Below are 27,251 nucleotides of genomic sequence, written 5' to 3' on the forward strand. Positions count from 1 at the left end.
AAACAAATCCGCTGAAGAAAAGTCTTTCGACAGCTCATTAATGAGCGGACGACGATCGGAGCTCAATCACCGGGCGGTAACTGTAACCCTCGCCGAACGTATGGGATGATACAAGCGGCGCTGGAAATGCAGTCGTACCAAAAACACGCCAAAATGCGGGGGTGAAACCTTATCTACAACTCCTGTTGTAATTCCGAACTTGAAATTCCACACAAAAATAACATTATGCCCCTGGTAGTACAATAAACTTCTACTATTTGCAAAGTTGTCCATCTCTAAGCGGCATTTGATGGTCATCTCATACAGCTAAGGATTGCAGGATTGTTTGAACAAATTGCTATGATGAGTCTCAAAAGACAAATTTCATAGCCCACGAAACCATCAATGCAAAGAATAACCAAACGACAAACTTCCAAAGGCCTGTTCCTCCTTCCTATCTCACCCCTCACATCTAGACTCTAGACCTCGGCTCCTTCTATATATATATCTTAATTATCCCCTAGAGGCCTCCATCTCTCCTCTTCTAGTTTTTATGGCCCTCTAAAACCCCTCCTCTCCTCCCCATCTGTCATTTAGCAGCCAGCCCATCCCCCAACCTCATGGTGGGCTCTGCTGCGTCCCCGCAAAAACTCTCCACCCCACTCCTTGCGCCCGCCGACGATGAACACCCCCTCCCGCCATCATCGCCAATCACTGCCGACGTCGATGACCCCCACGGATCGGGCGGCCGCCTCGAGAGCATCCTCACCGAGACCTCCGTCCCATGGGCCCGCCGCCTCCGGCTCGCCACCGTCATCGAGATGAAGCTGCTCATCCACCTCGCCGCCCCCGCCGTGATCGTCTACATGGTCAACTACCTCATGTCCATGTCCACCCAGATCTTCTCCGGGCATCTCGGCAACCTCGAGCTCGCCGCCGCCTCCCTCGGCAACACCGGCATCCAAGTCTTCGCCTACGGACTCATGGTATGTAATTCGTATGACCATCAAATTAATCTAAGTTATTTTCTTGGCTTTACTCACGAGTCGTTCAAAAAAGAAACCCTCACGGTGAACATGTGGCCCAACTGACCAAAAAAAGGGCGCTCGTGACCGTGATCCATAGCCACTCCCATTTCGTAGCCGCACTGCTGACAAAATGTCCGCGTATACCATGACAGCTGGGCATGGGGAGCGCCGTGGAGACGCTGTGCGGGCAGGCGTACGGCGCCCATAAGTACGAGATGCTCGGAGTATACCTTCAAAGGTCGACGATACTCTTAATGGCGACCGGCGTGCCGCTGGCGGTGATCTACGGCTTCTCCCGCCCGATATTGGTGCTCTTGGGAGAGTCGCCGGAGATCGCCAAAGCCGCATCGATCTTCGTCTACGGGCTAATTCCGCAGATATTTGCATATGCTGCGAACTTTCCGATCCAGAAGTTCCTGCAGGCGCAGAGTATTGTGGCGCCCAGCGCCTACATATCGACGGCGACGGTGGCGGTGCACCTGCTGCTGAGCTGGTTGGCGGTCTACAAGCTGGGGTTGGGCCTCCTGGGGGCATCCTTGGTGCTCAGCTTGAGCTGGTGGATCGTGGTGATCGCTCAGTTCGTGTACATAGTTACGAGCCAGAAGTGCCGGTTCACTTGGACCGGGTTCAGCTGGCAGGCCTTCTCCGGCCTGCCGGAGTTCCTGAAGCTGTCCACCGCGTCGGCGGTGATGCTATGCCTGGAGACGTGGTACTTCCAGATCCTGGTGCTGATCGCCGGCCTGCTGGATCACCCACAGCTGGCCCTTGACTCACTGTCGGTATGGTAAGAGCCGTCTGATCTTTACATTTTGTGCTGGCCCCAACCAAATGTTTTTGATTCTGTCACACCAGAAAAGTTACACACAGCCGTCGTCTTAACTTTTTCATTGGGGACTTCACCGACACACACTGCACCCATCATGGTACAGCCGTGGCGATCGGCGAGCCAAAAAAAAAAAAGGTTACGGTTGTAACTTTTTCCGGGTGATTTTTGCGCGTTGGGAATTCTAGAACCATCCCTCACTCTTGAGATGGTGACCGTCAGCAGGCTACAGAATAGCTGGATGTTTAAGTTTGGCTACTAATTGACTGATTCATGTGAATTACATGAGCCATTGTTTTTCCCATATTGAAAGGAACCACATCAAATCGTGAAATAGATCGGTTTGGTGCCCAACAGCAAGAAATGGGATTATGAAGGAACTGGGATTCTAAAGGAAAAAGTGATAGCACCCGATTCTGAGGAGTATAGATCCTCCATGGTGCGTGCGCGGTATCATCAAAAGACCTGCATTTAGTGCGGGTCATGCTCGTGTGCGCATTGATTGATAGCTATGTGCATGTGGCACCGTACAGAATCAGTGCTCGCAGTGAAAAAAAGCTGGACGGGACCCATGTAGCTGATTTCTACCGGACCCAAAAAAAAAAAAAAAAAAAAAACATTTTTTTTTGGCTTGTTTTTGAACTCGCCTGGCAACCTCATGGTACCCCCTCCGCAATTCTCTCCGGTGCCATCTCTTTCTTCTCTAGGCTCGCTTTCCCAACTGGTCCCACGAGATTTCTCCCAAACAGGGCCTAACCAGTTACACTCTCCCATTGGAGTATTGGACCAACCGATTGGAAGCATGTAATTGATACAATACTCGCTGCCAGTGAACTGATATATATATATATATATATATATATATATATATATATATATATATATATTTGGTTTTCTTGTTTCTACCACAAAAAAAAAAAAAATGATATTGTTTTTTTTATTAAAAAGAAAGGTTGATACTTGTGTAACTTCTTTATGTGAGATTTCTGTCCTACACTGCCAATGTTTAGATGCCCCAAGGTCGGAATTAGGTGCGTACCTAACCTGTTACTGCGGTTTTAAATCCCATATACATAAAACGGCGAGAAATTTAACCAACCACCTCACCATTTTGGCCGAGCAGAAGCATGTCTGGCACTTGTTAGGGGTGATTTGGTCTTCTTCTGTGCATGTGGAAAAAAAGGAAGTGCATCTTGTCCATAATGTTAGCAGTATCAGATGATTAGATATTTTATTTATTTATTTATGGGGCCAGTATGCTACAACGTAGACTATTTCTTTATGATTTTCTTGTAGCAATGCCTGGGTCCCTCGCATGAGCAAGGTTGGGGTCCGAGGATCCAAGGCTCTTGTGAGGACAACAGGGCCCAATGAACCAACCATGTTGCAGTCCAAGGCTTTGCAATAAAATAGGACTCACATCTTAATAGTATATATAATAACCGATGTTACTTAATTCTAGACGAATGTCATTTGTAGGTGTTATATTATAAATGAACTCCGTTTTGAAATCTATGCTTGTTCGTGGATGCAGCATGACGATCTCTGGGTGGGTGTTCATGATCTCAGTTGGGTTCAATGCCGCCGCCAGGTCCGTCCTCTCCTCTTTCTCTCTTTTTCTATTGAACAAGGAAATGTTATTGGGACCCAAGAAGGTGACTTTTGGGGTCTGATTGGTAGCACTTGGCAGCTTCTTTTCTTGTCCATTAGGTATTTATTATTTTTAAGCAGCATAATTAATGTGGCTGCAACTAACACGTGTCGCACCAGACAATAAAAAACGACCACTAGGTGGCAACTTTAAGCGTTACGGCAATCATACCAACTATTGTTTAATCCTTTTTTTTTGTCTCATGCTGGTCCGCATATGAGGAAGAATTCAAGTGCCTTAAGACAATCATACCAGCATAGGATCTTAATCCATTGATAATTGACAAGAAAACAAATTACTAGTCTTAGCTTCGTGATGCAGTGATTTTTTTTTTTTTTTTTTTTTTAGTAGACAGGGGAGCTGCCGCGCTAAATTATAAGAAAGCAGTGTATGACAAGCTCGGTAGGTCACAACATATGTTACAAAACGTGAACCAAAAAGATAAAATATGAATACAAAATAAGACTACACAACCCGGAACAAAACTGAAGCATGGAGCATTGTAACCGAGCCCCCCAGCTGACGAGTTTGAAAGATAAGGACACGTCTGTAAACTAGCGTCGTGATCCAGTGATTATAACAACTGCTTCCATATATACGTCTGTTCTCACATGACTCAATTTTCTAACGTTCCCCAAGAATCAGATACTGGATTGAAGACTTACTATAGAACACTTCAAATTCACAAACATAAATTATTCATGAAACAATGACAAACCGATTGTAAAGTAGCTCAAACATATACACCAAGGTCTCAAAAATGTTTTAGTACTTTCATCTACTGTTAATAGCCATTCTATTTTACGTCTCCTTCCGTTATGATATTATCCTTATTTTATTATTCATAACCCTCATTTTTTGACAATGTTTCTGCATTATCTTCCGAGTTTAAAAAAAGTTTGTCCAAATCGAAATCAAATTATTGCTAACTGTGAACCCATTGATGCTGCCTTTTTTTTTTTTTTTTTTTTGGGTAAAGGCATTGATGCTGCCTTTGATAGCACCTCTTACCTTGGTAATTGAAAACACTGTATCACTAACATTTAAAAAAAAAGGACGTTATCATAAAGAATCAGATTTTAAATTATTTTATGGGTATATAGCTGATTTAGTTTAGAAGTCATACAGTGTGCGCGTGAGCAATGAGCTTGGAGCTGGCAATCCAAAGTCGGCGGCATTCTCGGTGGTGGTGGTGACGGCATTGTCTTTTATAATATCAGTGATAATAGGGGTGGTCATTCTCTGCCTTCGTGACTACCTCAGCTATATCTTCACAGAAGGAGAGACGGTGGCCCATGCTGTTTCTGAACTTACCCCTTTGCTTGCCATTACCCTTATCCTCAATGGCATCCAACCCGTCTTATCTGGTGAGTACCATTATCCTATAGTATCAAGCAATCAAAACAAAGCTAAATTATAACATACATGAAGTCTTTCTAGAGACAAACTTTTGAATACAGCATCACTAAGGTAGCATGGTTGTATTCCCACAAAATGCAATTAGGTACAAGCTCTCTGGGGTTCAATCAACATAATGCCACAGTTTTCACAAGTATAATACCAAATTCAATATCTTTCCTACAAAAGAGAGCAGTCATTTTCTTTGCATTAGGTAGTTTAAGATCACAAGGATGAAGAATTATAGGTTGGCGGGGGACTTCCAGGTTACAGCAGATTCTATATACGTGTGATTTTGAGACATCAATCTAGGGACCAACAATGAGATGACAGTTCAAATTTTATTTTTTAAAATGAGATTATTAAGAAGAGTTAATTACACAAACAGTTTAACAATTAAGAAGTGGAATCTATACCCTCTAACTTGCTTATCTATAGTCCGAACAATGTACATTTAGAAGCAAAGGATTTAACAGATTGTTGTTTTAAAACAGAATATGAGAGTCGATATATGTAATATTAATATGATACCAGTTCTCAAACCAATAATGTAAGAACCATTTGCTCTTTCTTTAAACATAGCCTTCATTTCCATGATAAAGGAAATAGTAGCTGATCTGCAAGAAGTACCTAATATACAAAAATGTGAAATCCGATATAGAAGACTGGAGATGACAACCGGACTGGACTGGCATAAGATTGGAAGCATCCTAACCTACTTCAGTGATCATTATTTCTTAGGAGACAAACAAACAATCTGCATCAATCCAAAAAATCTCTAATCTGCATGAAAAGAGATCAGAGAGAAGTAAAATGATTTGACCAGACATAATAACGGCACAAGATTGCAGCATCCCAACCTACTTTAACAGTCCCTAAACTTTGCAAGGAGACAAACAAATAATCTGTGCACGACCAACAAATTTCTGTTTTCTTTTCCTTCCTTGATTATAAGTGCTAACCAGACTGGACTTCATGTTTTAAAAAGGTGTTGCTGTTGGCTGTGGATGGCAAGCATTTGTCGCTTATGTTAATGTTGGTTGCTATTATATTGTTGGCATCCCCCTTGGCGTTCTCCTCGGTTTCAAGTTTAACTTGGGAGCAAAGGTAAAAGCTGTAGCAATCTCACTATCAATATTGATATCAACTCAACTGCAAAACCTGTAACATAATATTTTCTTTTTAAGTGATCGCCTAATAAACCAAGTTCTTTGACAGTATAGTTATATGACATGCTTAATGGCCTACATCATCAACCAAACAAAAATCTCATTGTATGAATATGTATGAGTGCAGGGAATATGGTCTGGTATGATTGGGGGAACATTCATACAGACTCTCATCCTGATATGGGTCACTTTCAGGACTGACTGGAACAAAGAGGTATCATAACTTGCCTTTATGTTTTTGCCTTAGTTGATTGCTGTCCTTCCAATCAAAATCATCACTAATCCATTAATGCTGGTTTGACAAGATAACATGACCAAAATGCCTTATCCCGACCATATCTAAACACCACTAAATTGAGTCAGATGATTACATAGGCCTTTTCTGGTCTTGACAATGTTGATGTCAACTGGCGTCAACCCTCAAATCTTTCGTCATTTCAGCATAGTTCTGACATCAGTGGCATGTTAAGCTAAGATTTATTATGTACTCATCCTTGTACGATTTTACAACTTTTTTCAGTGTATTTCTACTTTCCACCTTTTCATCCTGCTGTTTAGACTGAAAGTACTATGGCATTGCTGTGTTACAAAAACACTAGGAAAGAAAGTCTATACATCTTTTCCATCTTAAGATTCATCCATTACATTCTCTCAAGAGAAAAGATCAATCCACCGCAAGGAAGCTTGGACTAAATCCAACTTTGTCAGACATCTTAAAAAGAAACTTTGACCACCAAGCATTGTTGCATTACAAACATGGACAATTCAAAGGCAGCATGGCAAGAAAAGTTTTTGGACTATTTCATCATGCACCTTTCCATAAATCATTTTAATACTGAGTAGATAAAAGCATATTTCATTGTTGTCATCATCAGTAACTTAACTTTCGTGTCAAAGGCATGTGATCATCCTAAGCTTTTGCTTTATTTCTCTTCACGATATTACCAGTCAGTGTATTGCAATGGTAGGCATCCAAATCCATGGTCAAGCCTCTCTAGTTTTTACTTAATATATTAAGATATCCTGCAGAAATGTAGGATCCCAAAACAGTAAAACATATATGAATATATTACTTCCCAACTCCCATGTACAACCACATATGATTCCAAAATACCATAAGATATTGGTAATATCAAACACATAATTGCTAGCTAAGTAATTTGTTTCTCTAAATTTCTTTTATCAATCTTATGCAGGTGGATGAAGCCATAAAAAGATTGAATAAGTGGGAAGACAATAAGAAAGCCCTTCTAGCTGATCAGGAGTAGCAAACAGATGCTAGAGACTTAATTCAGTATAGCTCTTAAGCTATACAACATCACCATGTCCTGGCCTTATCTTTATGCTGATCACATGATGTAGGATGCCGGTGATCTTCAATATTTACATGTGAGCAAGTATGGAGGGAGGATGGGAGAGCATATGGGAAGGTCCATGTAATGCAGCCGCAAAGACAGTTGCACAATTTTTATTTGTAATTTTTAATGTTAATTTGCTTTATCCAATCTAGTGTGACAAAAGCTTTTGATGTTTCCCAGAAAGTGGATAGATGTGATTGAAAGAGATGCAATAATCATGAGAAAGCCCTAGAGGAAAAGGCAAAAATGATAACTCATAGATCTTGTCAAATCCATGTGTTTTTAGTAGGTTCGAATCTAATCTTGAAGTGGCTATTGCATACAGCAACAAGTGAGACTGCAAACTCAAAATAATGCCCAGGAAGATGTGAGGGAAAGAAAAGGATTATTCCACGAGCCTTTGTCACCTCTATATTGTGAATTTCAGTATATTAAAAAATTATTAGTCATATATGAGTTTGATTGGAGAGGACATGTGGATCCACTTTGATCATCATAGGTTGCAGTGTAAATTAGGGGACCAGCATAGCATGGCAACTGCTTACTGGTAAGTTGGCAAACTTTAGAGTTTACATAGTAAGCAAAGATTTAGATCCCGATGGGATGTTCTGTAGGACACTAGGATGGGATACCATCCTATATGTCGGGACGTGATTGTCTCGCTACAGTCCCAGAATCCCGATCGGAATGTTTTGGGACATCCCATCCCAAATGTCAGGAGGAGACGGGATAGCAGCACGTCTCATTTCATGAGAAAATCAAAACAGTCCCATCCCACAAGATTTAAAACCTTAGTAGCAAGGGCATCCTCCAAAGTTATTCAATAACTTGTAATATGTCTCCAAGCCAGTAATCATTGAAAGAACAAATTATTTCCCTATACCTTTGAAAGCGAGAATGACCATGGCAAAGGCCAAAATTTTAATGCTATTAGGACCCCAGTCAACAGAATTATTTCTATTTAGAAGATTAAAACATAGGGATCCAAAATCTCCTAAACCATTCATTTTGGGAGGAACACTTGTCTATTTCATTTGAGAAAAATATGGTCAGTGTTCGCTCAAGATGTACTTTTTACTTGAGCATTTAACACATCCTGACAGCTCTCTTATCTTTACCAATGTCTCTATTGAAGCAATTTATACGGTTAAGGTTATTGGAGGACATTGGAGTATGTCATGCCAATTGCTGAACATTACAAATATGCAGATGATTTCTCTACAGAGCTCTATCATTGATTGGTTGTATCTTTGTAGAGATTTGGGCATTCAAAGACTGAAATATCTAGGAAAACCTTAAACCTGTGCTCTGGAAGGAGACAAACGACTTCAAATATGTGATAATCCGGCTCAATTGGGTCCAAAACCAGCTCACAAAGCCCACCAGAAAAAAAAAAAAAAAAAAAACAGAGCAGGGAGGAAGACTCCCGATCGGAGTCTTCCTCTTCCTCGTCTCCGATCAAAAATAGGAGTCCTAGGGCCATTAAAAGACCCTAGGACGAGCTCTATAAGAACCCCCTCTTCTCCTCTAAGTGTAGATCCTTCGGTCACCGACGATCGCCGGAGTTTTTCTCCGATTTTCTCGTTTGAAGCCGCGGCCCCTCGACCTGTGCTCGCCGCGATTTCTCACCGGAAACCTCACCGAAGTCGAAGGTAAGCCCCGGCCCTCCTTCCTCTCTTCCTTCCCCTCCTTCCCATGGCTTCGTGCACCCTCGTCGGCCGTCGGGATCGTTGGAAAAATTGATGAAAAAGCGAGATCCTGTTCTGCCCTGTTCGGTCGAGCCATTTCCTCCTCTTTTCGGGCCACCGGCACCACCGCCCGTGGTGCCACACCCCTGTAGCATGACCCCCACCTCCCTACCTTCTTTCTCCGAGGGTTATGGCCGTCGGTGATAGGTCAATGACCGGAAAAATTCAAGAAAAGGGATCGGGTTCCCTGTTTTTCGATTTTTTTTATAAAACTCCTGCCGGCCGAGCCTCACTATTGGCGATCTCTTGCTCCCGCCGTCGGCTGCCACTGTTGGACCTCCAGCCATACCGCAGTACCTTGCCAGAGCACGAGCCACCAAGTTTTCCCCCGCCTCGTGTCCCTCCTCTGTTTCGGCCCAATGAAAGCCTGGGAAGAAGAAGAAGAAAAGAAAAGAAAAGAAAAAAAAAAGGAAAAAGAAAAAGAAAAGAAAAAAAGAAAAAGAAAAAGAAAAGAAAAGAAAATGCAAAATAATAAAATAAAATAAATAAATAAATAATAAGAAAAGATAAAATTTTCCTCTCTCCCCTCTTTTTCCCTCTTTCTCTCTCTTTCTCTCTCTCTATTATCTCTCTCTAAAAAGAAAAAGAAAAAGAAAAAGAAAAAAAAATATATATATATATAATAAAAAATATATATATATGAGAGAAAGTTTTTCTCATCTCTCTCTTAAGTCTTTCTCTCTCTAGAATTAGACTTTCTCTCTCTACCTTCTCTCTACATTTCTCTCTCTAAATTTTCTTCCTATTTTCTCTCTCTAGACCTTTCTCTCTCATTATGGATTTCGTCTCTCTAGGGTCATTCTCTCTCTCTGATTACATCACAGACCCTAGGATAAACTTGAGATGAAAATATGATGATCTGGAACTGCTCCAAAATTCGTGCAGTAGATCGGATCCCGATCCGATTCTTTTTCGAAATTGATAATATCGATCATGATAAATCCATATTAAGTCATCATGATATAACCTCTGACGATCTCAATCATGATTGCCACTTTTAAAGGATACGAAGATTCTCTCTCCACTTTCTCTCTCTACTTTCTCTCTCATGACCGACTTTCTCTCTCTAAAAAAAAGATCTATGAATCCTGTATCGAGTCATGCCTTCATCTTTTAGAAGCTTATATTGACTCTATCAAGATGATCTGAAGTTGCTTTGATATTCGTGCTGTATGTCAACCTCATCTGATCGTATCAAAGATCTTTCAAATTTATTATTAAAGAACCCTATTGATTGATCTTGACTTTAATTCGATCTGTGCCTCACGATTTCTTGATCAAGTCACTTGAATCTGACTCTCAGATAAAAGATCCTAAATTATCCTGGTATCTGGATGGACCGACACCTCCGGACAACAATCCTCTTTTCTTATGATTTAATCTTATTATATTTATGGAGTAGAAATTGATAATGATTTGATGTTTTAAATAGGATTAGCTGATTCTTCTAACAAAGCTTGAAGATCTTAGATGAAAGAGGTAAGTAGATCCTATGCTTCTTATTTATTTTTAAATGATCATGTTTTTATACAAAGAATTGCTATTGATGAAATCATAATTTTTCATAAAATAAGGATCGGCATATGTGATATAAAAAAGCATGTTTTATTATGAGCATTGATTTCATGAATATGTCTTAAGAAAATAGCATGATTATGAAACATGAATTTCATTGTTTTTCCATCTATGTATATGTATGCTTTAAGAAAAAGATATAATGATTTCAAAGGCTCTCAGATGGCTATGAATGAACCCCTACGGGAAGGTCGACATCTGGAGCTAGCATCCACATGAAACATGACCCTGCCAGCGGGTATAAAGTTGGCACAAGAATTAAGAACTCTGTCAATTAAGAAACATGACCCTGTCACGGGTATAATAGTGACCTTAGCACGAATATCTGTGAGCAATGTTTGAAACATGACATGAATACATGATGAAAATGATTTACGATTCATAATTATGAAATATACATGATTTATGCATGCATGATGAGCTTATAACTTGTTTTATTATATGCTCTATGAAATATTTATTTTTGCAATAATTGTTATTTGCTAAATGATGCATTATCATAGAAAACTTATGCTTGATCCGGTAAGGAAGCGGAAGTCTACTTACTGAGCTAGCGTAGCTCATATTCTTTTTGTTTTCTTTTTGTTTGAACAGAAAAATAAGGTTAGGTTCGGCAAAAGGAATCCAAACTTGAAGATCGGCATAGCAAGCTGAAAAAAATTTGACAGCAGAAGTTTAATTTATTTTATAATCATGGATCTGTAGTTATTTAAGAATGTTGAGATTCGGGTTAGTACTTGCTTTTGGATGTAGATGCTCTGAACTATTATTGGTTCGATTATTTGATGAATAATAGAATTGAATCTTTTTATTTGACAGATATTAGGTGATTATGATAGGATTGGCTTCGTGTTATCGTGGGCTCCATCCTTCGGTAGCATGACCGTGTTATGTCCCGGATTTTGGGCGTGACAAAATATCTGCTGCAAGAATCAAAGTTGACAAGAAACAACAATGATTGTCAACTGATGTAGGTAGGAGAAGTCTCTCACCCATTCTCCTGTTCATTTACTGGTCCAAAAAATGTTTCAAGAGAAACCACGAAGAATTTAAGCCTTCTTGCTGCATAGAGGAGACAAATAATTCAGCATAAAAAAGATATGGTGGTCTGGAACATGAATAGATCCTTGTACCATTGATTATTTAGCAGCATGCTTGTTGTAAGGTGAAGAGAATGTTACCGTAAAATAATGATGGCTATATATGGGAGAAAAAAAAAAGTGGGATTAAAACTTGATCACGTGCAAAGATCTGTGTCAACAAGGATTGAAGTGCGTTTTTGTGTCATATTATCTATGATATGTACTTTTCCATTAGGTAATTGGACAGTACAGGAGTGCATACAATGGTACTTCTCAGGGCAGCCCAATTTGCAGCAAATTGAAGAGATCTATACTGCTACACATCAGTACATAGCAGTGGGCTTATCAAATGTTCTATCGTTTTAAACTTGTGCTCCATCAGCACCACCTTCCTGAATAGCCTTATTATTTTTAAGCAATCCTCCCCTCCCTCCATTTTTTAGGTATTCAAAGTTGCTTGGTATATAGATGGTAGAGTAGATAAAATAAAACGAAAAAGTTCATGGTTCTACGTCTGTCGAAATGTTAAAAAAAAATCAAGAAAATCCATGATTCTTCTCAATTTGAAAGTACAGGTATAACATGTTATATATGGCATTACCATGTAAACGTAAATATATGCTTATGGTTTCAATTACGATTCTAAGAGCATATCTGTTACCAATTAAAATGCGTAGTTGTAAAGTTACTGTTGCAGAACAAAGTATTTGAAATTATGATATGCATAGCAATCAGCACAGATCATGATCTATAATCCAAGAGCAACTCAGGTTCAAAGAAGGGACTAGAAATTGAAAACAAGGCACCAACCAAGCTAGGTAAAAGGCTGGAGATCCCAGGAAGGATGGTTGCAACGGTCAGCTCCCTCGCCATATTGTTCTTGTCTTCTTGGAGAGGAGGAGAGATGGGGGGTGAGAGTTTCAAGCGGCATAGGATGCAATTATACATATGCACTTCAAGGATCACTGTTGATTTTGACCATGTGGAGTGCTCTTATCTGTTCGAGAAGGACATTGTAACGGAGAAACTCGATGCCATGGGCAGACTTTTGAACATCGTCGACATGTCTGCTTCTCCATGAAGTCGGCAACCTTTTGCTGACTTAATGTGGGTCTGTAGAACCTCATATGCATGCATATCAAAGAGAAAAAACTCATAAAGAGGACACAGGTTGCATCTTTTGCACGGAAGAACGATTCCCCTTCACATGAATCCACCGTTGGATTACTCACTGCACAGATCTCAAAGCATTCTGAACTCCATTCAACTTAAACTTACACAATGAAGTCGGTGGTTTATGCTGACTTCGCATCGAACTTTCATGCCTGTTATGAACTTGCCAAAACGAAACTGATTTAACTTCTTGACAAATGAAGCATGGACATAATTTGGCAGGTATCACTTGGACAACCTTTATATACAACTGATCTGACTTTAACAGCATTACAAACATATAGGTGAAGGCATGATGCAAAGAGTCATGACCAAAAAATGCATATCTTGTTACCTTATGCGTCTCATCAATTGACTTCATATTAAGGGCCTGTTTGGAAAGGATAGGATTGGCCTAAATCCTATAGGATTTGACAATCCCAAGGATAAAAGTCTTATTTTATATCCTAACTACTGTTTGGCTAGATTAATCATGGGATTAAAAACCTATTGGAAGCGGCTAATCCCATTGGAAAAAAATAATCACCCCCATGATTTTTTTTTCCTAAGATCGTCAGGCTCCCATCCTCGTTCCTCTCACGTTCTCTTCCAAACATCATGTTCTCTTCTCCTTTTCCGTCATTCCTCTCACGCGCACCCTCTCCCTCCTCTTCCCACTCCTCCGACCTCTCGCTGCCTCCTCCCATGCTGCCCTCCTCCTCGCCATCACCGCCGCCGCCGCCTCCATGCTCTCCTATTGTGCCTACCTTTAGTGGCCCTTCTGACCCCATCGCCGCCGCAGCAACTCCAGCCGACACAATCCCCTAAAGGCCGATGATTCGATATCCCATTTCAGACCGAGGCCCTCCACTCTCTTCTATGTTAGATTTCCTATAAACTTTGCTCATCAACTGTTTGATCTTTAGCTAAAGTGAAGATGATAAACATTAACTATAATGGTTCCTATGATAAAGATTCTGATGGGATTCGCACCAGCAACTATAATGGTATAATTTCTGACTTTTCTATGAGTGATGGGGTTCGCATCAGCAACTATAATGATTTAATTTCTGACTTTTCTATGGGTGATTTGGTTTATACTCACCATCTGGCAGAACTGAATTTTTTCTTTTGGAGATTAGCCTTTTGCCATGGTTGTATAGCTGCATCATCTATTCCACAACCCATCACAATCTGCTGCTTAGTTGTCCTGCTGATCCTTTCTAAATTTCTATGGTGTGCCTATGAATGCATTATACTACTGGCTGTATTCCTGAGCCCCTACACTCTTAAGATGTTTCAGGTGTCTTGTGCTTTGGGCTTTAAGTTGCCAAGAAATTCATGCTATTGTCTCTTGAAGATAGTATATCCTTGTCGCTACTTTTCCATTGGCCCATATGATGATTCAATTTTAACATGAACTGATGGACAGAGACTCAACAAGAGCAATGGCTCTTTACCTATAGCCAAAGAATTCATTAGCTTGAGTTTATTTAATATGTTGTTGCTTAGTTTAAAGTTTTCAGATGATGTTTCAAGCTTTAAAGATTCTGATGGGAAATGCTCCATGGTATTAAACAGCCCATGTCGGCCTATAATTCCAAATTGGAGCTTGGTTCCACTGATTATCTTGCTCTATTATTGTGATGTCTCATCTTTTATAGGGAACCATGCTTATATGATATGCTTATAATTGTTGCTTGCATTATGAGAAAGTAAACTATTCTCAATGCTTCCATACATACATCTTACCTGTAATTTTTGTATTGTTCTTTGTCTAGCTTCAACAACATCCTGAATACAGGCTTCTGATATGCACTGAAGAGGTTTACTATCATGTTAGTTTTTTTTCTGTTTACTATCATGGTATCTCTTTTTTTAAAGGAATTGAGAAGAGGAAGGAGAAAAAGATCATAATTTATCATCCAAACATAGGATAGGATTATTTACATGAGTTTTTTTTTTTTCAATAGGATTTTTTGTATAATGCTATATGATTAAATCCTATATCATATCATGATTTTTATCTTAGGTTTAAAAATCCTAGATATCCAAATATGCCCTAATTGATAAATATCTAAATGCATGGACTTTGCATCACATGATCAACATGCATCTACTAGCAGAATCTGATCTTAATCGGGCCATCGAGCTTGCATCAATACCCTTTAACGCCCTCCCATTGATAACATGGTAGAATATACACAAATAGACCTACTTCTCAGTTCTTAGCCTGCTCAACTAAAGATGCTAATAAAGGCCAAGGGACCTCCCCAAGGTCTTACATGTTGACAGTATATAATAGTGAAGACATCTTAGAATGCTGATTTAGGACTCTATATATAATTCTATACTCTTCTTGCCTTTGGCACTTAGCCGACAGAAGATTTGTGACTCCCTAACTCTAGACATAGTTTCTTAGCCTCATCTATAAAAGGAGATAAATGAACAGCATTTGGTAAGGTCTCTTGAGAGCTGAAACTCTGTCATTTTAAATTTTTATCTGCTGTTCACCACTCTCCATTGACTTAAGTATCGGAGGGTCTCTGTCGGATGTAATTTTAATCAGTGTAGACTTCATTATGCAGATGCTCTTCACCGGCAATAGATGCAACAGGGATTGGCCGCAATACCAATAAATCTCTATACTTGCCGTTTGTTTGATTAGAGAGGCCAAATAGACTTTAATATGAAAAGAGACCACAGGAGTAAATAAATTGCTTCGACATAATATCGGCAATAGATTTGTAGCATCCATCCTACTTCAACAATTCGTGAACTTTGCAAGGAGACAAACAACTGGACCAACGAAACTCTATTTTCTTTTCCTTCTTTTGTGTAGAAATGCTAACCAGAGTGGACTTCATGTTATAAAAAAGTGTTGCGGTTGGCTGTGGATGTTAAGCGTTTGTCGCTTATGTTAATGTTGCCTGCTATTATATGGTTGGCATCCCCCTTGGCGCTCTTCTTTGTTTCAAGTTTAATTTGGGAGCAAAGGTAAAAGCAATAGCAGTCTCACCATAAAAATTGATCTCAACTGCAAAACATGTAACATAATATATTTTCTTTTTGATTGTCCACCTGTAATGTTCTAATAAACCAAGTACTTTGACAGTATAGTTATATGACATGCTTAATTGCCTATATCATCGACCAAACAAAAATCAAATTGTATGAATATATGTGTGTGCCGGAAATATGGTGTGGTATGATTGGGGGAACATTGATGCAGACTGTCATCCTGATATGGGTAACTTTCAGGACTGACCGGAACAAAGAGGTATCCTAATTTGCCATTCTGTTTTTGCCTTTGTTGATTGCAATCCTTCCATTCAAAATAATCACCGATCCATTAATGCTGGTTTGACAAGATAACACGACCAACAAGCCTTATCCCAATCCAATCTAAACAATGCTAAACTGAATTAGATGATTACATAGGCCTTTCCTGGTCTTAACAATGTTGATGTCAACTGATGCAAACCCTCAAATCTTTCTTCATCTTAGCATAGTTCTGTCATCAGCAGCATGTTAAGCTAAGATTTATTATATATACACTCATCCTTTTACGTTTTTTCAACTATTTGCAGTGTACTTCTACTTTCCACCATTCATCCTGGTTTTTAGATTGAAAGTACTTCCCATAAAAGTTTTTGGACTGCTTCATCAGGGACCTTTCCATAAATCATCTTAATAACGAGTAGATAAAAGCCTAGTTCATTGTCGTCATCATCATTAACTTTGGCATCAAAGGCATGTGATCATCCTAAATTAATATATCACCTTTTGCTTTATTTATCTTCACGATATTACCGGTCCATGCATTGCATTGGTAGGCATCCAATTCCATGGCTAAGCATCTCTGGTTTTAACTTAGTATATTAAGATACCCGACAGGAATCTAGAATCCCAAAATAATAAAACATGTCTGAAGATATTACTTCTCAACTTCCCATGTACAACCACACACGATTCCAAAATATCATAAGATATTGGTAACATCAAACACACAATTGCTAGCTAAGTAATTTGTTTCTCTAAATTTTTTTTATCAATCTTATGCAGGTGGATGAAGCCCTAAAAGGATAGAACAAGTGGGAAGACAAGAAGCAGCCCCTTCTAGCTGATCCGGAGTAGCAAATGGATGCTAGGGATTTAATTTAGTATAGCTCTTAAGCTATACGTCATCGCCATATTCTGGCATTATCTTTCTCCTGATCACATGATCTAGGATGCCGGTGATCTTCAATATTTGCATGTGAGGGAGTATGGAGGGACGATGGTATAGTAGGTGGGAAGGTCCATGTGATGCAGCTGCAAAGATAGTTGCATAATTTTATCTATAATTTTTAATGTTAATTTGTTTTATCGAATCTAGTGTGACAAAAGCTTCTGATGGTCCTCAGAAAGGGGATAGATATATAAGATAAAAAGGGATGCAATAATCGTGAGAAAGTCTTAGGGGAAAAAGTTAAACCGGTAACTCACAAATCTTGCCCCAAACAACTGAGACTGCAAAATCGAAATAGTGCAAAGAAAGATGTGAGGGGAAGAAAAAATTTATTCCACAAGCCTTTGTCGCCTCCATATTGTGGAATTTCAGTCCATTAAAAAATTATTAGTCGTATATGAGGTTCATTGGAGAGGACATAGGGACGCACTTTGATTACCATATATAGTCTGCAGTGTAAATTAGGGGACCTACGTGGGGACAGCTTATTGGTAAAACTTCAGGGTTTAGATGGTAAGGGCGTCCCCCAAAGTTATTTCATTACTGGTAACTTATCTCCAAGTCAGTGATCATTGAAAGAAACAAATTATTTCCCTATATCTTTGAAAGTGAGAATGGCAATGGCAATGGCAAAGGCCAAAACTTTCATGGTATTAGTACCCCAGTTAGCAGATTAATTTTTGTTTAGAAGATTAAAACATAGGGAGACGGAAACAATTCAGCACCAAAAATATATGGTGGTCTGGAATATGAATAGATTCTAACATTGTTGATTATGTTAGCAGCATGCTTGTTATAAGGTAAAGAGAACGTTACCGTAAATAATGATGGCTATGTATGGGGGGAAAAATATGGGATTAAAACTTGATCATGTGCAAAGATCTGTGTCCACGAGGATTGAAGCGCCTTTTTGTGTAAATAATGATGAGTCTCAAAAGACAATTTGATAGCCCACGAGCCCATTAATGTATGAGGAGCCTAACAAGAAGCTTCCAAAGACCAGCCCTCCTTACCGTCTCACCCTTCATGAGCACGGCTCCTTCTATATATATATCTTAATTATCCCCAAGAGGCCTCCATCTCTCCTTCTTGAGGTCATCTTAAATCCCCTTGACTTCCCCCATCTATCCTTTAGCAGCCAGCCCGTCCCATTCGTCGATCCCCAACCTCATGGGCTCCGCTGCCTCCACACAAAAACTATCCACCCCACTCCTTGCGCCCTCCGACGACGAACACCCCCTCCCGCCGTCATCACCAGTCACTGGCGACATCGATGACCCCCACGGATCGAGCGGCCGCCTCGAGAGCATCCTCACCGACACCTCCATCCCATGGGCCCGCCGCCTCCGGCTCGCCACCATCATCGAGATGAAGCTGCTCCTCCACCTCGCCGTTCCTTCCGTGACCGTCTACATGCTCAACTACGTCATGTCCATGTCCACCACGATCATCTCCGGCCACCTCGGCAACCTCGAGCTCGCAGCCGCCTCCCTCGGCAACGCCGGCATCCAAGTCTTCGCCTACGGGCTCATGGTATACAGTTCATGCGACCATCAAACTGATCCAACTTACTTTCTTGGCTTTACTCACCAGTCATTCGAAAAAAGAAACCCGCACGATGAACATGGGCATCAAACTTTTACGGTCGGATCGGTCATGAAAAAAATTATAATCAAACCATCGTCATCTGCCATATCTCCCCGAAGTATACTGCACGTACTTATACATATATATTAAAATACTAAAAAAATAAAAATAAATAAATTCTAGAGGGTTACGTGATGTTTACCAAAATTATTTAAATATTTTTAAAATTTATCGGTTCTTATTTTCTTAATATTCTAACGTGCGTGTTTATTTCGGAGACATAATAGGTGAGGACGATCCGGCCATAATTTTTTTTTATGGTCGGTTCGATCATAGGGAAGTTTTACCCGAACAGGGGACCAACTTGCAAAAAGTTGCCAATCCCATCTCGTAACTGCACTGCTGACAAAATGTCCGTATATATATGCCGTGACAGCTGGGCATGGGAAGCGCCGTGGAGACGCTGTGCGGGCAGGCGTATGGCGCCCACAAGTACGAGATGCTCGGCATATACCTTCAAAGGTCGACGATACTCTTAATGGCGACCGCCGTGCCGCTCGCGGTGATCTACGCCTTCTCCCGGCCGATATTATTGTTCTTGGGACAGTCGTCAGAGATCGCCAAAGCCGCATCCGTATTCGTTTATGGGCTAATTCCGCAGTTATTTGCATATGCTGTGAACTTCCCTATCCAGAAGTTCTTGCAGGCGCAGAGCATCGTGACGCCGAGCGCCTACATATCGGCGACGGCGTTGGCGGTGCACCTCCTGCTGAGCTGGTTGGTGGTCTTCAAGCTGGGGTTGGGCCTCTTGGGAGCATCCTTGGTGATCAGCTTGGGCTGGTGGATCATGGTGATCGCTCAATTTGTGTACATAGTCACGAGCCAGAAGTGCCGGTTCACTTGGACTGGGTTCAGCTGGCAGGCCTTCTCCGGCCTGCCCGAGTTCCTGAAGCTGTCCACCGCGTCGGCGGTGATGCTCTGCCTGGAGGCGTGGTACTACCAGATCCTGGTGCTCATCGCCGGCCTGCTGGATCACCCCCAGCTGGCCCTTGATGCTCTCTCGGTGTGGTAAGAGCCGTCCGACCTTTACAATTTATGCTCGCCCAAACCAAGTGCTTCTGATTATGTCACAACCAGAAAAGCTACACACAGCTGCTGTCCGACTTTTCTTTCCATTGGGTGTTTCACTCACACACACTGCACCGATCACGGTACAGACGTGGCGAGCCATAAAAACGTTACAGTTGTAACTTTTCCTGGTGGTTTCTCCATGTTCGGGATCCCCGATCCATCCCACTCATGAGATGGTGATCGTCACCAGGCTACAGAATAACCGGGAGTTCCAGCTTGGCTGCTAATTAATTGACTGATTTATAAATTCCATGGGACATCGGTTCTCCCATACTGAAAGGAACCAAATCAAATAAATCGGTTTGGTGCCCAAAAACACGCGAGTTAACGAGGAAAATGCCTTTTAGCAACAGTTGGTTGGGAAATGGTATTCCAAGTATGAATATAGATGGTCATCATTAACAGACGATCATCAAATAATATATATGGTATAGTTTTTTTTTCAAAAAAAAAAAATGAAACAGTTTATGCTCATATATATATATATATATATATATATATATATTAATAGATGAATGACCATTAAATTATATATATATATATATATAATTTAATGGTCATTCATCTATTAATAGTGGTCATTTATAGTTGCATCATATTATGTGGTGTGCATGTAGCACCCCAAAGAAAAGTTGGACGGAATTCTTGTATCCGGTTCCTACAAGACAAGAAAAAACTCTATGTTCGATACCATTCCCCTTCCCCACCGATACCATAAGATTTCTCCTAAACAGGACCTAACCAGTTGCACTATCCTATTGGCCCAACCGATTGGAAGCATGTACTTAATTGATATTGATCAAAAAATAGTTAAATGATAGCTGTGTAACTTCTTTGTACGAGATCTATGTGCTGCGCTACCGGTGCTCAAATAAACATGTGCTACCATAAGATCGGACTTAGGTGCAAAGTGTGGGGCCGGTGGGGTGGGTGGGTGGTGGGGGTTGGTGTGCGGGTGTTGGGGGAGGGGGGGGACCACCAGTTCACCTTGGGCATAATGTTAGCAGTGCCAGATGATTGGAGATTTTCATTTTTATTTGTTTATAGGGCTAATATACTAGGAACCAACCAGTTCACCTTGGGCATAATGTGAGCAGTGCCAGATGATTGGAGATTTTCATTTTTTTTTTGTTTATAGGGCTAATATACTAGGAACCAACCAGTTCACCTTGGGCATAATGTTAGCAGTACCAGATGATTGGAGATTTTCCTTTTTTCTTTGTTTATAGGGCTAGTATACTACAACCAAGACTATTTCTTTACGATTTTCCTGTAGCAATGTCCGTGCCCCTCACATGAGCAAGTTTTGGGGGCTCTTGTGAGGACGAGAGGGCCCACATGAAACAATCATGTGGCAGTTCAAGGCTTTGCAATAAAATAAGACTCACATTTTAGTAGTATATAATAACGGATATTACTTAATTCTTGACTATTGTCATTTCTAGCCGTTATATTATAATGGAACTCCGTTTTAAAATATTTGTTTGTTTGTGGGTGCAGCATGACAATCTCTGGGTGGGTGTTCATGGTCGCAGTTGGGTTCAATGCTGCCGCCAGGTCAGCCCTCTCTCTCTCTCTCTCTCTATCTATATATATGTTTTCAACAAAGAAATGCTATTGGGACCAAGAAGGTGACTTTTGGGTCCGATTACTAGCCCTTGTTTCTATTAGGTATTTATTTTTTTAAGCAGTATAATTAACATGGCTACAACTAACACGTCACATAAGACAATAAAATACGGCCACTAGCTCTCAACTTTACGCTTAGCGATAGTCATACCAACTATTGTTTGTCTTTTTCTGTCTTATGTTTGTCCTCATATGAGAAAGAATTCAAGTGTCTTAACATAATCATACGGCCAGCATCGTATCATGATCCAGCGATTTTTCCTTTTTCTTTTTTTTTTGGTAGACAGAGGACCTGCAGCTAAATTATAAAAAAAAGGGTACATGACAAACTCGGTAGGTTACAACATACGTTACAAAACCTGAAAAAAGATAAAATATGAATACAAAATAAGACTACACAACTCGGACCCCCAGCTAATGAGCTTGAAAGATCAGGATCCAGTGATTATAACAACTGCTTCCATACGTCTGTTGTTACATGGCCCAATTTTCTGATGTTCCCCAAGAATCAGATAGTAGATCGAGGACTTACAATAGAACACTTCATATTCACAAACATAAATTGTTCAATACTTCATGAGTTATTCATGAAACAATCACAAACTGATTGTAAAATTAATTGCTCAAACATACACATCAAGGTCTCAAAAATGTTTTGGTACCTTCATCTACTGTAAATAACAGTTCCATTTTACATCTCGAGTTATGCTATTATCCTTGTTTTTTATTATTCGTCACCTTCATTTTTTTGGCAATATTTCTGCATTATCTTCAGAAGTTTAAAAAAAGTTTTGTCCAAATTGAAATCAAAATTATTGCTGACTGTGAACGTACTGATGCTGCCTTTGATAGCACCTCTTACCTTGATAATTGGAAACACTGTATCATTAGAGAGTAGACTAACGTTATAAAAAAGGAGATTATCATAAAGAATCAGATTTTAAATTATCTTTTGGGTAAATAACTGATTTAGTTTAGAACTCATACAGTGTGCGTGTGAGCAATGAACTCGGAGCTGGCAATCCAAAGTCGGCGGCATTCTCGGTGGTGGTGGTGACGACATTGTCTTTTATAATATCAGTGGTAACAGCGGTGATCATCCTCTGCCTTCGAGACTACCTAAGCTATACCTTCACCGAAGGAGAGACGGTGGCCCATGCTGTTTCTGAACTGACCCCTCTGCTTGCCATCACCCTAATCCTCAATGGCATCCAACCTGTTTTATCTGGTGAGTACCATCATCCCTATAGTATCAAACAATCAAAACGAAGCTAAATTATGACAGACATAAAATTTTTTTGAGGACAGAAACTTTTGAATGAAGCATCACTAAGAAAAGTTACCATGGTTGGATTCCCACAAAATGCAATTACATACAAGCTCTCTAAGGGTCAATCAACATGATGCCACAATTTTCACAAGTACAATACCAAATTCAGTCTCTTTCCTACGACAGAGAGCAGTCATTTTCTTAGCATTAGGTAGTTCCAGATCGCAAGGATGAAGAATTATAGGTTGGCGGGGTACGTTACAGCAGATTCTATATATATGTGTGATTTTGAGACGTCAAACTGGGTAAGTAATGCATGCAACTTTGACTCGGAGGCTTTAATCTAAACAATGATACCGACAAATGAAATGGAGCAGCCACACAGGTCTCAGTCAATACCAAGATTCATTAGAGATTTTCTAGGTACCAACAACGAGATGACAGTTTGATTTTTCTTTTTTATTATTAAGAAGAGTTGATTAAATAGACAGTTTAAGCTATTGAGAAGTGGAATATATGATCTCCAAGTTATTTATCCATAGTTTTAATTGTTGTTTTAAAACAGAATATGCGACTAGACTTGTGTAATATTAATATGACACTACTTCTCAAACCAATAATCTAAAAACCATTTGCTCTTTCTTTAAACATAGCCTTCATTGCCATAATAAAGGAAGTAGTTGCTGATCTGCAAGAAGTGCCTAATAGACAAAAATGTGAAATCCAATATAAGAGACTGGAGATAACAATCGGACTGGACAAAATACTGGCACTGGATTGGGAGCATCCTAACCTACCTCAGTGGTCACTATGTCTTAGGAGACAAACAAAGAATCTGCATGAATCCAACAAATCTCTAATCTTTCCCCTCGTTTGATTAGAAAGCCTAAATAGACTCTAACATCAAAAGAGACCATAGAGAAGTAAAATGATTTGACTAGACATAATAGTGGCATAAAATTTGCAGCATCCCCACCTACTTTAACAGTCCCTAAACTTTGCAAGGAGACCAACAAATAGTCTGCGCAAGACCAACAAGCTTCTGTTTTCTTTTCCTTCCTCTGATTATAAATGCTAACCAGACTGGACTTCATGTTTTAAAAAGGTGTTGCTGTTGGCTGTGGATGGCAAGCATTCGTCGCTTATGTTAATGTCGGTTGCTATTATATTGTTGGCATCCCCCTTGGCGTTCTCCTCGGTTTCAAGTTTAACTTGGGAGCAAAGGTAAAAGCTATATATAGCAGTCCCACTATTAAAATTGATATCAACTCAACTGCAAAACTTGTACCATAATATTTTATTTTAGAATGATTTTCTAATAAACCATGTACTTTGACAGTATAGTTATAGGACATGCTTAATGGCCTACATCATTGACCAAACGAAAATCTCATTGTATGAATATATATGTGTGCAGGGAATATGGTCTGGAATGATTGGGGGAACATTCATGCAGACTCTCATCCTGATATGGGTCACTTTCAGGACTGACTGGAACAAAGAGGTATCCTAACTTGCCTTTGTTTTTGCCTTAGTTGATTGCGATCCTACTAAAATCATCACTAACCCATTAATACTGGTTTGACAAGATAACATGACCAACAAGCCTTATCCCAACCATATCTAAACACCACTAAACTGAGTCAGATGATTACATAGGCTTTTTCTGGTCTCGACAATATTGATGTCAACTGGTGCCGACCCTCAAATCTTTCATCATTTCGGCATAGTTCTGACATTAGTGGCATGTCAAGCTAAGATATATTATGTGCTCATCCTTTTACGATTTTATAACTATTTTCAGTGTATTTCTACTTCCTACCTTTTCATCCTAGTTTTCAGACTGAAAGTACTATGGCATTGCCGGATTACATAAACACTGGGAAAGAAAGTCTATACATCTTTTTCATCATAAGATTCATCCACTACATTCTCTCAAGAGAAAAGATCAATCCACCACAAGGAAGGTTGGACTAACATAATACAAATTTTTTAGACATCGTAAAAAAGAACTATGACCACCAAGCCTTGTTGCGTTACAAACATGGACAATTCAAAGGCAGCATGGTAAGAAAAGTTTTTGGACTATTTCATCATGCACCTTTCCATAAATCATTTTAAAAATGTACATAAAAGCCTATTTCATCATCATCATCATTAACATTTGCATCAAAGGCATGTAATCATCCTAAATCAATATATGACCTTTTGCTTTGTTTCTCTTCATGATATTACCAGTCAGTGTATTGTGATGGTAGGCATCCAAATCCATGGTCAAGCATCACTAGATTTTACTTAATATATTAAGTCATCCTGCAGAAATCTAGAACCCCAAAATAATAAAACATATATGAGTATATTACTTCTCAACTTCCCATGTACAACCACATGTGATTCCAAAATGCCATAAGATATTGGTAATATCAAACAAAATTGCTTGCTAAGTAATTTGTTTCTTTAAAGTTCTTTTATCAATCTTATGCAGGTGGATGAAGCCATAAAAAGGTTGAATAAGTGGGAAGACAAGAAGCAGCCCCTTCTAGCTGATTAGGAGTAGCAAATAATTGCTAGAGACTTCACTTAGTATAGCTCCTAAGCTATGCAACATCACTATGTTCTGGCATTATCTTTATCCTGTTCACATGATCTAGGATGCCAGTGATCTCTAATATTTACTTGTGAGGGAGTATGGAGGGACGATGGGACAGCATATGGGAAGGTCCATGTAATGCTGCTGCAAAGATAGTTGCGCAATTTTTATCTGTGATTTTTAATGTTAATTAATTGCTTTATCCAATCTAGCGTGACAAAGGCTTCTGACGTTCCTCAGAAAGGGGATAGATGTGACAAAGGGAGATGCAATAATTGTGAGAAAGTCCTAGGGGAAAAACAAAAACTGATAACTTATAGATCTTGCCAAATCAATCTTTTTTTTTTTAATAGGTTGGATTCTAATACAGCAGTTGCTATCACATATAAAAACTAGTGAGGCTGCAACCCAAAATAATTCCAGGAAAGATGTGAGGGGAAGAAAAGGATAATTCACAAGCATTTGTCACATTTATATTGTGGAATTTCAATCTGACAAATTTATTAGTCACATAGGAGGTTGATTGGAGAGGACATGTGGACCCACTTTGATCATCATAGTCTGCAGTGTAAATTAGGGGACCTACATGGCAACTGTTTACTGGTAGGACTCAAATGAACAATAAATTAGGTTTTTGGACTGTGTGACTCTAGCCCATGGTATGCCCCATTGCAATAAAATGAGAAGAGAATATTCTAAATATAAGGTAGCCTGTACTTCATTTAATAGCCACTCGAAGAATATCAAATCGGCAAAAGTATATGCCCTTCGAGAAAAGAACCTTCTTTGCATATTGGATTACGGCTTTCGTAACAGAGCATTCTGACAATTAGATTTGAAGATAGAACGATATTTGGATCTGAAGATAGAATGATGTTTGTCTTCTGATACTGTAGGATTTTTGTATCTTAATTTATTGAACGGATGTCTGATCAGGATACCACTTCTCAAGACCTTTTCAGTACCATACGATGCAGCAGAAAGAAAGAAGAAACAAAACAAAAACAATCAAAATACGTAGATCAGCAACAAAAAAACTCATCTTCATGAGACATGTAAACTTCACTATAAAAAAGAAAATTTTACAAGAGGAGACCTCACCCTCAACTCTTATACACCAAATTCTCTCTCTCTAGAAGTTTCCCTCTCAAAAGCTCTCTCTCTCTCTTGGAAGACCCCCTGAACCCCTGAAGTGAGTGGCGTCCGCTGTCCAGGAGTCCTGCTCCTTCTCTCACAGTAGCCTCACGCCTTTTTCTCTCCTCTGGGTCCCGTACTGCTCCGTACGGTGCATCTTCAGTTGAAAAACCGGATCCTCTCCTTCTTCTGTGCCTCACAGACCCTTTTAAAGGGTTAAAACAACGTTTAAACCTAATTAGATTAGGTTTAGGTCTCCTAAACAAGCCAAATCAAGTCCCTGAACCATCGAATCAAGATCGGAAACTCCTTAGACTATCTGATAGTGATCGGTCCATGGAATAGTACTGTGGACCGTGAGAAACGTGTGAGAAATGCCCATGCGGTCCATGGTACTATTCCGTAGACCGGTCACGACCGGATGGCTCAAGGAGTTTTCGGTCTTGATCCGACGGTTCAGGGACTTGATTTGACTTATTTAGGAGACCTAAACCTAATCTAATTAGGTTTAAATATTATTTTAACCCTTTAAAAGGGTCTGTGAGGCACAGAAGAAGGAGAGGATCTGATTTTTCAGCTGAAGACGCGTCGTACGGAGCAGTATGGGACCCAGAGGAGAGAGAGGTGCGAGGCTGCTGTGAGAGACGGAGCAGGGGCTCTTGGACAGCGGACGCCAGTCACTTTAGGGGTTCAGGGGGTCTTCCAAGAGAGAGAGA

The 27,251-nt window shown here is 39.9% G+C and overlaps 2 protein-coding genes across 2 annotated transcripts; both read left to right on the forward strand.

The window, feature by feature from the left end:
* The first annotated feature begins 504 nt into the window (after positions 1-504).
* LOC105051369 (protein DETOXIFICATION 40) lies at positions 505-7,553 on the forward strand. The gene is made up of 7 exons (XM_010931767.4): positions 505-965; positions 1,160-1,791; positions 3,365-3,421; positions 4,610-4,848; positions 5,868-5,986; positions 6,176-6,262; positions 7,245-7,553. The coding sequence occupies exons 1-7, from the start codon at positions 600-602 to the stop codon at positions 7,314-7,316; spliced, it is 1,572 nt and encodes a 523-aa protein (XP_010930069.1). The 5' UTR covers positions 505-599; the 3' UTR covers positions 7,317-7,553.
* A 10,725-nt stretch (positions 7,554-18,278) lies between these two features.
* On the forward strand, positions 18,279-25,592 carry LOC140850775 (protein DETOXIFICATION 40-like). The gene is made up of 7 exons (XM_010931788.3): positions 18,279-18,727; positions 19,218-19,849; positions 21,413-21,469; positions 22,531-22,769; positions 23,917-24,035; positions 24,229-24,315; positions 25,297-25,592. The coding sequence occupies exons 1-7, from the start codon at positions 18,365-18,367 to the stop codon at positions 25,360-25,362; spliced, it is 1,563 nt and encodes a 520-aa protein (XP_010930090.1). The 5' UTR covers positions 18,279-18,364; the 3' UTR covers positions 25,363-25,592.
* The last annotated feature ends 1,659 nt before the right edge of the window (positions 25,593-27,251 follow it).

Source organism: Elaeis guineensis, chromosome 2 (genome assembly GCF_000442705.2).
Source record: "Elaeis guineensis isolate ETL-2024a chromosome 2, EG11, whole genome shotgun sequence".
Lineage (NCBI taxonomy): Eukaryota > Viridiplantae > Streptophyta > Magnoliopsida > Arecales > Arecaceae > Elaeis > Elaeis guineensis.

Excerpts from the sequence above, each read along its gene's own strand:
- LOC140850775 (XM_010931788.3), top strand. The coding sequence starts at position 18,365 with ATGGGCTCCGCTGCCTCCACACAAAAACTATCCACCCCACTCCTTGCG. Across the intron at positions 19,850-21,412 it reads CTTGATGCTCTCTCGGTGTG|CATGACAATCTCTGGGTGGG; the intron begins GTAAGAGCCGTC and ends TTGTGGGTGCAG. Across the intron at positions 21,470-22,530 it reads GGGTTCAATGCTGCCGCCAG|TGTGCGTGTGAGCAATGAAC; the intron begins GTCAGCCCTCTC and ends GAACTCATACAG.
- LOC105051369 (XM_010931767.4), top strand. The coding sequence starts at position 600 with ATGGTGGGCTCTGCTGCGTCCCCGCAAAAACTCTCCACCCCACTCCTT. Across the intron at positions 1,792-3,364 it reads CTTGACTCACTGTCGGTATG|CATGACGATCTCTGGGTGGG; the intron begins GTAAGAGCCGTC and ends TCGTGGATGCAG. Across the intron at positions 5,987-6,175 it reads AGTTTAACTTGGGAGCAAAG|GGAATATGGTCTGGTATGAT; the intron begins GTAAAAGCTGTA and ends GTATGAGTGCAG.